We start from the raw sequence: 14234 nt of genomic DNA on the forward strand, positions 1-14234 counted from the left end.
ACTCTAAGCACCTCCAAGATGGGGGTGTAGGATTGGGGTGCATAGCCGGGACCCCCAGCAGACCCCGCAAGAAGCAGTGGCACTTATGTCCCTGCTTCTGTTGAGACTCATTTATTCTGCTGCAACTGCAGCTTCCAGCTACTTCGCTGATGCCGGTGGGAGTTTTGCTCCCGGGAGCTGTTTTTTCCTCCTGGTCTTAGCCTCCTTCCACCTTTTCTCAGCGTCCAGGGCCTCGGCTTCCCTCCTCTGGTTCTCTCTGTCTCTCTCTTTCTCTCTCTCTCTTTCTATCTCCCTCTCCTCTCTCTCTGTCTCTGTCTCTCTCTCTCTCAGTGCTTTTTGTGACCCTTTTTTTTTTTTTGGTGGTTTTTGGATCACACCCGGCAGTGCTCAGGGGTTATTCCTGGCTCCAGGCTCAGAAATTGCTCCTGGCAGGCACGGGGGACCATATGGGACGTCGGGGTTCGAACTAATGACCTCCTGCATGAAAGGCAAACGCCTTACCTCCATGCTATCTCTCGGGCCCTGCTTTTTGTGACTTCTAATGCTGAAGGGAAAGGGGCTTTCCTGCAGCGAATAAGTAGAACTGTGACAAGAGGTCCAGAATGATATGCTAGCACAGTGGTTGGGCATTTGCCTTGCAGATGGTTGATCTGAGTTCAATCCCCAGCATCCTATATGATTCCCTGAGCCTGTCAGGACTGATTTCTGAGTGCACAGCTAGGAGTAAACCCTGGGTGCTGCTGGATGTGCCCCCCCCCAAATAAATATAAACCCCAAGAAAGTTGTGCCAAGACCTGGGTTTCTGGGAGGAGGGGCATCCTCTCCTCATACTGAGGACACTAGAAAGCAGCCCTGTCGCTGTGACCCGAATTCGGTGTCAGCACCAGTGTCTCTCCACATCCCACTCAAGGTGACATTGGCAGGTGGATTCTCATGGCCCGTGGTGTTTTGGGAGCCTCAGCTAGGAGCTGGGCTGGGCGAGGGGGAGACGCCCCACTGTGGACTGGGCCTGAGCAAGACCTCAATGAACTGAGACCTCAATGCAAGAGGCCTGGGCTCCACCCCAGCACCATGTTATTTCCGGTCACCATGAGCAATGACCCCCCCCTCCAAGCACTACTGGGCATAGAGAGATCCGAATTATTAGTAGGGTCTTCTCACCAACACTCCCTGGAGAAGGCTTTGAGCAGGGAAAACTCCATAGCTCAACTGGAAGGGAAGACCAGACCCACACACTGTTAAGGCCCATTTCACAGAGGTCGTCTCTGGGGTTTGTGATGACGAGGCCACATGGGTGTGAGCTGTGACCGTGATTCTGAGCCCCTTCTCCAGAGCCCCCAGAAGCAGGTGGATGTGCAGGAACAAAGAAACTAGCACCCTCCAGAATGTCTTTATCTTTTTCAGGGATACTCAGAGGTACTCAGGGGTTACTCCTGGCTCTGTGCTCAGAAATCCATCCTGCCAGGCTTGGGGGACCATATGAGATATCAGGGATTGAACCCCTATCGGCCACATGCAAGGAAATGCCCTATTCTCTGTTCTATTGCTCTGGCCTCTGTCTTCTTTTTAAATAAACACAGTACTTAATTTTAATTTTCTTTCTTTCTTTTTTATTTTTTAATAAAATCTTAATTGAATTGCCGGGAGATATAGTTACAAGATTGTTCATGATGGAGTCTCAATCATACAATATCCAAAGCCCATCCCTTCACAGGGGCACATTTCCCACCACCAGTTTGCTTCCCATCCTCCTGTCTGGCCTCCCTTCTGCCTGTCTCTATGGCAGACATCCTTCTCTCTCTCTCCTCACTCTTTGGCTCCCTCTCTCCCTACCTCCCTCCCTTTGTCTTTCATACTCTCTGTCTCTCCCATTTTTCCCTTCTAAATACTATGATTGGCAACATGGTTAGTGAAAGGGTATCATACCTATGCCTTTCTACATCTATCTATCTATCTATCTATCTATCTATCTACCTTTCTGCCTTTTTTCCTTTCTAAACACCTTGGCTGGCTGGCTCGCTGGCAATATAGTTATTGAAGAAGTATCTTACACCTCCCTGCTCTCTCTTTCCTTTCCTCCCTTCCTCTCTCCCTCCTTCCCTCCCTTTCTCCTTCTACCCTTTCTCCCTTCTAAACGATGTGGTTAGCAATGCCGAAGGGATCTCATACCTTTCACCCTACCCCTCCTTTCCGCCTGAAAACCACCACTCTGGACCAGAATAGAGCGCTGAAAGGAGGGAGGCCGGGTGCTAGGCATGGACCCCCACTTCCCTCCCACTGTCTTGCAGGCTACAGATGCTCGAGGCCATCTGCAAGCACTGGGAGGGCCCCATCAGCCTGGCACTCTACCTGTCGGACGCCGAGGCCCAGCAGTTCCTCCGCTACGCACAGGGCTCCGAGGTGCTCATGAGCCGCCATAACGTGGCCTACCACATTGTGTACAAGGAGGGTCAGTTCTACCCTGTAAACCTGCTGCGCAACGTGGCCATGAAGCATGTGGCCACGTCCTACGTGTTCCTGTCCGACATCGACTTCCTGCCCATGTACGGACTCTATGAGAACCTCAGGTGAGTGCTACCGTTCTGCTGCAGCTGTGTGGGATGTGTAGGTTCCGGGCCTTGCACTTGGCTGACCCAGGTTCGATCCCCAGCAGCCCAGGAATGAGCCCTGAGCACTGCTGGGTGTGCCAAAAATCAATTAATAGATGTTTGTTTCCAGACCCGAGAGACTGGATAGCAGGGAAGGCAGGCACTTCCCTTGATACAACCCTACTCCAGATCTATCCCTATTGACTCCAGAGGGTCCTCCAAGTACCATGAGGAGTGTTCCCTGAGCACAGAGCCAAGAGGAAGCCCTGAGCACTGCCAGGTGTGCCCTAAGCCCAAAACCAAACAAAGCTTTCCAAGTCGTCTTGGTTTCTGCTGTTCTGCAGGTTTGGGGTGCAGCCTTCTCAATAATCGGTGTGTGGAGAGAAGCAACAGCAGGTGGGATACCCAAAGTCTAGTTTTCAGCTGGCCCCTTTTCTGGGTACATCCCACCCGCTTCTCTCCACTTCCCTTCCGGCAACCATGATTTCGTCCTTCTAGTCTTTGGTCCTGGTTTGGTTTGTTTCCCTTTGGCTTTTCTTCGTCTGATCCTGTGTGGGTTCAACTTTGTTCTTGGGAAAATGATGGCAGGTGCTCTCTCTCTCTCTCTCTCTCTCTCTCTCTCTTTCTCCCCCCCTCTCTCTCTTTCTTTCTCCCCCCCCCCTCTCTCTGTGTTTCTGTCTGCTGTGTGTGTGTGTGTGTGTGTGTGTGTGTGTGTGTGTGTGTGTGTTTCTGTCTGCTGTCTCCCTCTCTCTCTGTCTCTCCACTTTGTATAGTATATATAGATGGGGCAGCTGGCACAGAGTGACTCATGTCCTGAGTTAAACCGATTCAGAACCTCAGCTCCTGATCTTCAGACCCCATCATGGTCCCCAGCTCAGCGGAAGGTCTCAAATCACCTTGAGAAATGCATGTGCCCACACCTGGCCTTTCTCAGTCTCCTAAGATGCTTCTTCTCCAGCTTCTAGGGAAGCCAGTGCCACCACTCACCCACTTCTGAACAACCTTTCTCTTAGCCTGCTAGCAAGATTCCCTCTGCCTTTGTATTTGTTTTTCTTTTCTTGGTTGGAGGCCACACCTGACAATGCTTAGGGATTACTCCTGGCTCTGGCAGTGCTCGGGGACAGGGGTGGAACTCTGGTCCTTGTACCTGCCAGGTCCCGTGTACCCCCCCGAGCACGAGGCTGTGGTCCAGGCCTTCATAGATGTCTCAGGCATGATTTTGCTCCTCTTGTGTGTCTATGTATGTTTGTGGGTATGTTTTTATCTGCGTGTTTGTGCGTGTATGTACATGATTTTCTGTTTCTCAGTCTTTCTCTTCCTCTCACTCTTGAAAAGAGCTTCCTCAGGAGACACCAAACATGGACCCCAAAACACAGGCTTGTCAGGGGCTCCCCCACCCCTCACCACTCTCCAGAGTCCAGTCTGAACTCCACTTTCCTCAAACTTGGATAAGCCAAGAAAGTCCTCCAGGGACCTTTCTGTTAAGGAAACCTTGGGCTGGGAAGTAGGGGTGCAGCATGGTACTCAGGGAAAGGGGTGACATCGGCATGATAGAGAGCCACTGTACCCGAGAGCCAGTGCACCCCAGCTCCTGACCCCACCACTGTGCTGGGATTGGGTTTGAGGCTGTAGTAACCCCATTTCCTCCAACTGGAGTGTAGAATCCTGATGTGTGGTGCAAGGGCGCCCTCTCGTGGTCAAAGAGGGCGCTTCAACATCATTCCTCTAGCGTCGACTGAAGCTCTGATTGGGATCTGGGGTGAGTTGTTGGGGTCTGAAAATCAGGCCTATTCCCTAAGGAACTGACTTGGGAGCAAGAGGACATGGGTAGGAGAGAGAAACACAGAGAGAAGACATTCTGGTACTGAGCTCTGCCCCATCCTCCACCCACCTGCAGCAGCGGCAAAGACTGTGGCCTGCACCCGCTTCATGCAAAACCCACCCTGCTCTCTCTCCTTCGGGGACAGCTGCAGTTCTGGCTTCCCTCCTTTCCTTGGTCATGCATTGGGGGTCCCAGGCATCACTTTGAAGCAATTCACCCTCTGCTCTCAGAATCGGCCTGTCCAGCTCACTGCACATAGCTCTTTGTGGTGACTTTTTGGGGCGGGGGGTAATGTGTCTGTGTCTTTGTGTGTTTTGGAGTTTTCTCATTTCTATCTTCATATTCTCCTGATTCTTTTTAGTTTTCTCTTCTATACTTTGTTTGAGTTCTTTGAACATGTTCCATATTGCAACTCTAAACTCCTTATCTGAGAGACTGACTAGGTGGTTGGTCATGTTCAAGTCATCAGAGTTGCCATCTTCATTCTCTATGTCTGGCACTGGCCCGTGTTGTTTCCCCATTGTCACACTAGTACTGTGTGTTTTTCTACGTGTTGTGATTGTATTCATCGGCTAAATGCTGTGCACCGTCGCGAAGGGGAGCGAAGGGGAGCGGAGCAACCGTGCTCCTCTGGCTTCTCCCTTTCTGGGCGTGTTGACTCACCTCCACGGAAGGCTCACAGGAAGGCAGGCTGGCAGATGGGCCGCACCCAGGATGAAATCAGGCCAAAAATGCAGGACAGCAGAGTAGAGAGGCAGAAGGGTGCTGGCATCTGAGATCCAGCGAAGTTCAGTGGCTCCTCCCTTTCTGGGCGTGTCGACTCACCTCCACGGAAGGCTCACGGGAAGGCAGACTCCCCGGAAAGGCAGGCTGGCTGATGAGCCGCACCAAGGGTGAAATCAGGCCGGAAATGCAGGACAGCAGAGTAGAGAGGCAGAAGGGTGCTGGCATCTGAGATCCAGCGAAGTTCAGTGGCTCCTCCCTTTCGTCTTTGTGTGTTTTAAACCATACCTAGCCAGGCCCAGGTGACCTAGCCAGGCTCAGGTGATACTCCCAGCTCAGGACTCAAGGATCAGGTTGGACCGATGCTCGAACCCAGACCTGCAGAGCAGGCATTCAACTGCTGAGTATCTCTTGGGCCTGGAGCTGCAGACACCGTCCTAGGGACCACAGAGAGTGAACACACAAGTTCGCCTGCATGGCAACCAAGAATTCCTCTTTCCCCTGGCCTCTGTGCTGGCTTATTTCCAGAAGTTTCCAACTCCCTAGACCCCCATTTCCCAGCTAACTCTTGCCTCTCCTTGGAACCCAGCTCCAGGTGGTCTCCTCTCTGTGAGTGCCCAGGGGAGAGGGCACCCCACACCCCTACACTTGGATCTTTGCTCCCTCCACATAGACGAGAGAGGTGAGAGCTGTTTGCACAGCCCTGCGCCCTGCAACGCAGCCTGGCCTCATACATATTCATTCATTCAAGCATACATTTTCTTAGTGCTTTTAATAGCCATATTTGTGAAGTATTGACAGTGATTGGGATCTGGCCACAAAGGCCTAGAGAGTTACAAAAATTGCCCCATGTTGACAATTTTAACACTTAGCAGCATATTAAGAGTTAGGATAGAATTCCCACCAGCAATGAGTGCTCTCTCGCCACATCTCGACAGGCACTGGTACTTTCTGGTCTTGCTGATGGCATCTGTTCTCTCTGGTGTGGAATGCACCTCACTGGACACAGGCTTCAGCCAAGGGTCCTGGTTGCTCCTTCATGAAGGCTGCCCAGCATCTGCCTTCTACTGCCTGACACCCAGGGAGGGAGGCCTACTCCAGAATCACAGGCAGTCAACCTGAGCATGCTTTGGCCACCCACACAAGTCAGTATCTAAGCAGGAAGCCAGAATGAGATCCCAAGAGCATGTCTAAGAAAGATCTAGAAAGACCAAGGCAGGGCCGGAGTGGTGGCGCAAGCAGTAGGGCATCTGCCTTGCACATGCTAACCTAGGAAGGACCACGATTCAATCCTTCAGTGTCCCATATGGTCCCTCAAGCCAGGAGGGATTTCTGAGCACAGAGCCAGGAGTAAACCCTGAACTGAACCACCGGGTGTGGCCCAAAAATCAAAAAAAAAAAAAAAAAGGAAGGAAGGAAGAGAAGGAATGAGGAAGGAAGGAGAGAGAAAAGAAAGAAAAAGAAGGAGGGAGGAAGGAAGGAAGGAAGGGAAGGAGGGAGGGAGTAAAGAAGGGAGGAAGGAAGGAAGGAAGGAAGGAAGGAAGGAAGGAAGGAAGGAAGGAAGGAAGGGAGGGAGGGAGGGAGGGAGGGAGGGAGGGAGGGAAAAAGGAAAGGAGGAAGGAAGGAAGGAAGGGAGGGAGGGAGGGAGGGAGGGAGGGAGGGAGGGAGGGAGGGAGGAAGGAAGGAAGGAAGGAAGGGAGGGAGGGAGGGAGGGAGGGAGGGAGGGAGGGAGGGAGGGAGGGAAAAAGGAAAGGAGAAAAGAAGGAAGGAAGGGAGGGAAGGAAGGAAGGAAGGAAGGAAGGAAGGAAGGAAGGAAGGAAGGAAGGAAGGAAGGAAGGAAGGAAGGAAGGAAGGAAGGAAGGAAGGAAGGAAGGAAGACCAAGACAGGGGCTCTCCATAGCCTTACAGAGCATCAGAGATTGTGGGGTCAACATGCCTATAACCCTGCCTGCCATGTGTCCTCATGTTTAGAGGATCCTCTGCAGCCCACAAAAGCAACTCCAGGAGGGAGCCAGGGTTGCCCATGCTAGAGGGAAGGAATCTATACCTGGAGAAGCTACCCCAGCAGGGCACGTTGCATGCAGGGAAGGAGTTAGGCACCACGTTCCGTCCTCACCCCTCCTAGCCTCACATGCCTGGGTCCACTCCAACCTTCCTCTGTCTCTGAGGGATGCTCAGAGGTGGAGGTCACAAGAGTGGAAACTGATGGGCAGTGCAGGGTAGAAAGGTTCAAAGACTTAAAGTATGGTAAGTGGACAGACCTGCCCGCAGTTGCCTGGGTCCAGCTGCTGGAGAGGTTCAGGGACTGCAGGATTCAAGGGGTTCAAGACTCCAAGAGGGCCAAACAGATAGCACAGTGGGTAAAGCACTCACCGTGCCCATAGCCAGTCTGGAGCCCATCCCTGAGCCCCACCCAGAGTAATTTCTGAACAGAGGCAGGAGTGAGCCCTGAGTATTGCATAGTGTACCCAAATACAAAAAGATGAAAGACCCAGATTAGTGCATCTCCATTCAGCTTTCTGTCTAGCTGTTCCTATCTGCCTGGGCACTTGGCAGTGACCTCTGACCCTGCCTCTGTGGACCTCTGTTCTGTGTACTTGGCTCTTAGTGACTCTGAGTGCCAAAGGTGAGGGATGTAGTGGGGCCACTCCCCAACCCTTCCTGCCCTCTTCCTTCTCTGAAACTTCCCGCTGTCATACACAGAGACGGCGGTTCACCCTGGGCCCTGTACAGAGCTCTCCCAGCTATCCCCATCTTTATTTGGGGATACTCAGGGGATCCACGTGCCCCTCTGCAGTGCTCAAGGGGTCAGCAGGTGCCTTGAACCCTGAGCAGTGTCCCCAAGCTGGGCCTCCCCTTGCTGTGGGAACCCTCTCCTGCCCCTCCCTGCACCCCGCCTCCTGGCCTCAGGGGGCCCCCTCTCTGCCTTCCAGGAAGTCGGTCGTCCAGCTGGACCTGGCCAACACCAAGAAGGCGATGATCGTGCCGGCCTTCGAGACGCTGCGCTACCGCCTCTCATTCCCCAAGTCGAAAGCGGAGCTGCTGTCCATGCTGGACATGGGGACACTTTTCACCTTCAGGTGAGCGGCCCTCTCTACAGCCTCTTGGCGGGGTGCCCAGACCTCTGCCCCCACAAGCCCACAAGGGGCACATGCTCTCTGTACATGTCTCGTGCTGTATGGGTGTGTTGGTGTTTGTATGTGTCCTTGAGCATAAGTATGTGTGAGAGCATTTGTGTGTATGAATAAGTGAGTGTCTATTTATATATGAGCACATATGTGAGCGTGTGTATTTGTGCATGTGTTTCTGCATTTGTGTGTGTTTGTGTGTCTGTGTGTGTGTGAGGGCTTATGTGTGATGGATATGTACCTATTCGTACACCGGGGCAGGTTCTCCTCTCTTTTGCACTGTTTCCAGCCTGACTCCTTCTCTGTGTCCCCCCTAACTGCCATGTGTCTTGCCTTTGTTGGGCTGGTTTCTCCTATGGCTTGGGATTGACCTGTTCTCTGTGTGCTGGAATGGGCAGTTCCAACACTCATCACAGCTGAAGCCACTGCAACTAAATTATAAGAAGTTTACAGCCCCAATAATATATAGTTGTGTTTTGTTTTTTTTCAATGAGCCCATACACCCATCTTCCCAGCATAAAAAGCCCAGCTCCCGTGTTAAGCAACAAAAGACAATGATGGCTGCTGAATCTTCCCAGGTAATTTGGTCCAGGCTGAAAGCTTGGAGCCTTCTTGGAAGGGGCAGAGGCAGATTCCCCTTTCTTCCTGAAGCCACCGCAGCCCACAACCACACCCAACAGCCTTCAACAGAAACTAGCCTCCATCATTTAATCCTATTAAATTGTCAAACCACCAAATTATTTTCCAGATCTATAGATCCTGGACCTATAAAATTTCTTTTTCTTTTTCTTTTTTATTTTTTGGGGTTTTTTTTCGGGGGGGCCACATTCAGCACCATTCAGGGGTTTTTCCTGTCTCTGAGTTCAAAAGTCACTCCTGATAGGCTCTAGAATCCATATAGGATGCCAGCAATTGAACCTGGATGGGCTGTGTGCAAGACAATTGCCCTACGACTGTGCTATCACTCTGTCCCCACACCTCAAAATTTCATAGTAGAGGGGGCTGCAGCAATAGTGCAGCAGTAAGGCGTTTGCCTTGCACGCGGCTGACCCAGGATGGACCTCGGTTCAATCCCCGGCGTCCCATGTGGTCCCCCAAGCCAGGAATGATTTCTGAGCACAGAGCCAGAAGTAACCCCTGAGCATCACCAGGTGTGGCCCAAAAACAAAACAAAACAAAACAAAATTTCATAGTAGTTTCAGCCAAGAGTATCAGAACATATCTGATGGAGAAGTTCCACAGAAGACCACCTAGCTATGTGAGTCTAAATAATAATACAGAAAGTTTAACTAGCACAAACTACAACCCAGTAAATCCTTAGACATTGACTTTAGTAACACAATGGAGAAATACAACAATTATATCTACTTGTTGATCTAACTTAATGATCTAATTTTTGGTAATTCTCTTTGCCTCTGTGTTGAAACAAAAAATCTGAAGTAAATTTGTTTACTTGTGCCTGCAAGGGAGCAGAGTAGGGTGTGGGGTGGGAAATTGATGGGAAGGTCACACTGGAGGTGTTCTTAGTGTTTGAATAGTGAATGCCTGAAGTGTAATGTGCACAGCTTGGTAAATTGCAGTGCTATGTGGCCAGAGAGATAGCATGGAAGTAGGGCATTTGCCTTTCATGCAGAAGGATGGTGGTTCGAATCCCGGCATCCCATATGGTCCTCTGTGCCTGACAGGGGCGATTTCTGAGCATAGAGCCAGGAATAACCCCTGAGCTCTGCCAGGTGTGACCCAAAAACCAAAAAGAAAAAGATTGCAGTGCTATAATAAAAATTTGAAATTTCAAAAAAAAATGAGCCCGGGGCCGGAGAGATAGCATGGAGGTAAGGCGTTTGCCTTTCATGCAGAAGGTCATCAGTTCAAATCCCGGCGTCCCATATGGTCCCCATGCCTGCCAGGAGCAATTTCTGAGCATGGAGCCAGGAATAACCCCTGAGCACTGCTGGGTGTGACCCCAAAACCACAAAAAAAAATGAGCCCACATTACAACTACAATTACAATTTACTAATTACAATTTACTAATGTATTCCTACCTCCTTTTGTAAAGACCCTATTTCCAAGAAGAGATTCTGTACAGGACATGAGCATATTTTTTGGAAGGACACAGCTCTGTGCCTCTTGCTGCCACCACTTCCTTCTTCCTGGGAAATCCTGTCTTCTTTCCTGCCACTGATGGCTGTTCTCCCTGTGTCCAGGTACCATGTATGGATGAAAGGCCACGCACCCACCAACTTTGCCAAGTGGCGGACTGCCACCACGCCTTACCGGGTGCAGTGGGAAGCCGATTTTGAGCCCTACGTCGTGGTGAGGCGGGACTGCCCCGAGTATGACCGGAGGTTCGTGGGCTTTGGCTGGAACAAGGTGGCTCACATCATGGAACTGGACGCGCAGGTAAGAAGGACGAAGGGACACAGCACTGAGGGGGGAGAAGGGAGAAGTCTCCATGAGAGCATGACAAGGTGACCCTGAAGGTCATAGTCCTAAGAGGGATGTCCAAGGAAATCACAGTCTCATAAGAAGTGCTTAGGGACAGGGAATATGGATTTGTCACATCATTGCTGTCGATTTCCGCTTCTACCTCATATTTCTGTCCTTGGGTGAGACTGGGGTTTCCAGCCAGGACTCCCGAACCTCACTCAGCTCAGTGAGGAAGACAGCAGCACTTCCTGGTCAACCCTGAGTCCCATCACTGACACAAAAGTATTGTAGAAACTGCTTGTCAAAGACACACAGACTGAGCTTATTATTTGACTAGATGGCTTCATAAGTGGTGCTTTTTGGGGAGAGGGGGTGTGTACCTAGATCAAACCTGGCTATGCTCATTCGTATACTTATTCCTGGTTCAGTGTTAAAGGGTGCCACCTACTGGTGCTAAGGGAGACCTATCTGATGCCAATCTGTAGGCAGACAAGCCCTGACTCCCTTATGTTATCTCTCCAATCCCCATGTGATGGTTCTTAGACTATATTTAGTCAGTAAAGCCACTTAACTACTGTCACTGAACTCTTCCTTCCAAAATAGTCTGAAGGAGTTGCATGTGACCAGAGCCACAAACTTTTCGTGTAAAACACCAGACAGTGAATGGAGGGTAGAGATTCATTGTGGGGCTTTCAAGTGTCCTTTCTCTACACCCCCACCCTCTGTGAAGCTGTAGTCACAGCTTGTACCACACAGGAATGAGGCATGTGTGTGACTCAAGTCATACATGTGTGGCTAAATTTCTGTTTCCTCTTTTGAGGGCTTCACACAGACCTTTCATTTTGGAGTCTTTCATTTTATCAGTCTCTGAATTCTGCTACCTAATGGTGACCTCTCAGGGGGTGCTTTGTGATGAAGGTGTGTAGGTTGTGTGGGATGAGTTTCAGTCGTGTGTAACCCATTTTCCACCCTAATGCCTTTTGTTCCCCTCTTTGGTACTAATGTATGGAGACTCTCAACTCTCCATCCCTATGAGAAATCACATCAACAGACTTTAGATACTTGAGCAAAGCACTTGTGACCTATGTCATCCTACACTGTTACCTACCATGGGGGGGGGGGGAATGAGCCCAGCTTAATCAAGGATCTTTTTATGGGCCATCAGCTGCACTGGCTACCTGTAATTTAAGGTAGACATTACTGCCTCTGCTTCATAGAGAATACCAAAACTCAAGGGAATTCTGGGATTGGGCCACAAGGGTCCCATTCCAAGATGGTGTTGCTGTCCATGGTCCTGCTCAGTTGGAGTCATTGCCCACTTTCTTCATGCACAGGGACATTGGCTTATCTCCCCATTAGCATTCATCACCATGACTGGGGGACTCTTGCAAGCACTCACACATCTCTTGTCTCCTCCAGGAATATGAGTTCACCGTGCTCCCCAACGCTTACATGATCCACATGCCTCATGCCCCCAGCTTTGACATCACCAAGTTCCGGTCTAACAAGCAATACCGCATCTGTCTCAAAACCCTGAAGGAGGAGTTTCAACAAGACATGTCTCGCCGTTATGGCTTTGCTGCCCTCAAATATCTCACCGCGGAGAACAATAGTTAGCACCAAGACGGGCCACCCTTCGGGGGAGAGACGTTCTATAAGAGGAGAGCCACTGGCTGTTTGGGGCCCTGCCTTCAAACTCAAAGTCGAGCAGCACTTTTTATTTTGTTCATTTGTTTTTATTTGTCTCTTTGACCCCACCAAGCTGCTCTCACGACAGAGATGTGGGTCAAGGCCCCCTCTTGCTCCCCTATGCACCAGGACTGGGCACTGTCCGAGTTTGGAAAATCAGTTCATCTACACGATTCTCAAATCTGGGACACAGTGGGGTGAGCAAGCAAAGGGGGTGTCTCCTCCCATGAAACCATATACAAGAAGGTCTGTAGGGTGGTCTCATTGCTTTTTTTAAGAGAAAAAAGTCAGGATGCTGGGGGTTACCCATCCCAGGAAATAAAAGCAAACATGTCTCTTCTTCCAGAGGAAATGCACTTCTTTGCCCAGCAGTCCAGCTGGCTATCGAAGAGGAGGGCAAACCAATGATCAGAATCAACCATTTGGAAAAATCCACTGGGGGACAACATTGTATTGGAGGGCTCTGGAGGTGCTGTTGGTTGGTTCTAAGCCTCAAGGTCATTCTCATTTTGATTTGTTTTTCTGTGGGGATGATAGGCAGAAGGGAGGGGGATTTTTTGGTTTGATGTCTTACATTTGTGTTGGGGAATTTCCAAACCAGAAAATCTGATTTTTTAAGATTCAACTGCCTCAACCAACAGTGGTCAGGCACAATGGACCAACATCTCCAGCCAGTGTTTTTTCAGGCAGCTTCCTACAGGAGAATCCAAGGGTCACCCCTGGCACTGAATTCCCTCCTCTCTACAATCCCGGGGCTCTAGAGAGCCCACAAAAACCATTTGGCAAGGGTCCCATCTCTCCAGGCAGTTCACAGGTCTTGGAAGGAGCTGTCTTGGTGCAGACTGACCTTTCAGACCTTTTGAAGAACTTGAATCATCCACTTGCACCCCATTGCTGAAGATGCCTCCTGAAAAGTAGATGGGATTCACGACAAGAAGGGACAAGGTCACCACTCCTGATTTTCTTGGGGAACCCCTCCAAGGGTCAGTCAGCGACATTGCCATGATGCTGATGGAATTGACACTAACCTTGTCCCCTTTTCCTTGGATCTTCACTCTTCATGTCATGTTTACATGGGTGAGAACTAGAGCCTGTGACCTGCGCTCAGCTGGGCTGTTGAGATTGAGTGGTGATGCGACCAGCGAACACTGCGTTCAGTCCAGACCGTCCCTCCCTCTCCCTCCCACTCCTGTGAGAAGCTGCCGAGACACTCGTCCATGTACAGAGCAAACTCGATAAACAACAAGTTTACACTCTCTGTTCTCCCTGTTTTCTTTTTCTCACCCCCTGATCATCAGCTTTATCTCAGCCTTGTCTGTTAATACTCTCGAGTTCACTCTCTTTCCTAACCCATCGTACATTTGCACGTTTCCCCTGTAGCTCCACTCTGAACCAAGATGTTTTTCTACACCAGATGAGAGTTAAGACAAGTGGATTACGGTCACTATTCCAGTAAATGTTAGAAACCCTACCTACCGTGTCTTATGGATTTCAGTAGGTATTCCAGATCCATTCATTCATTTGTTTAAAAAAAAATCACTTGGATTGATTTTTCCACTGGTGTGGGAAAGTTTCTGTATGTGTATGCCTCACTCAATGTACAGAAATGAACTAGACGGCATATTTTGCACCTCGAGTTACTAAAATAATGCCAAATTCTGAAGGAAAAAAATTATTGTCCCATATTTAAAGTCCCATGCTTAATGTCCCCCTTTAAATTTCATGTTTAAAGTCCATTGGTGTGTGAAAGCCAGACCCAACCAGCACACAAAAATGGACTCTACACAACTTTTGTGTTCAGATGTAACCATGAAACAACTGTCATTGGTTGAAATCATCTGTAGAGAATATCTACA

General features: G+C 50.0%; 1 protein-coding gene across 2 annotated transcripts in view; it reads left to right on the top strand.

Moving 5' to 3' along the window:
* LARGE1 (LARGE xylosyl- and glucuronyltransferase 1) overlaps positions 1-13634 on the top strand; it is a 479868-nt gene extending 466234 nt beyond the window's left edge. For both annotated transcript variants that reach the window (XM_049771991.1, XM_049771992.1), the window contains exons 12-15: positions 2289-2567; positions 8067-8213; positions 10467-10662; positions 12109-13634. In XM_049771991.1, coding sequence (XP_049627948.1) covers positions 2289-2567; positions 8067-8213; positions 10467-10662; positions 12109-12306 — 820 coding nt within the window. In that variant the 3' untranslated portion in view covers positions 12307-13634. The remainder of the gene's footprint in view (positions 1-2288; positions 2568-8066; positions 8214-10466; positions 10663-12108) is intronic.
* The last annotated feature ends 600 nt before the right edge of the window (positions 13635-14234 follow it).

This window comes from Suncus etruscus, chromosome 4 (genome assembly GCF_024139225.1).
Source record: "Suncus etruscus isolate mSunEtr1 chromosome 4, mSunEtr1.pri.cur, whole genome shotgun sequence".
Lineage (NCBI taxonomy): Eukaryota > Metazoa > Chordata > Mammalia > Eulipotyphla > Soricidae > Suncus > Suncus etruscus.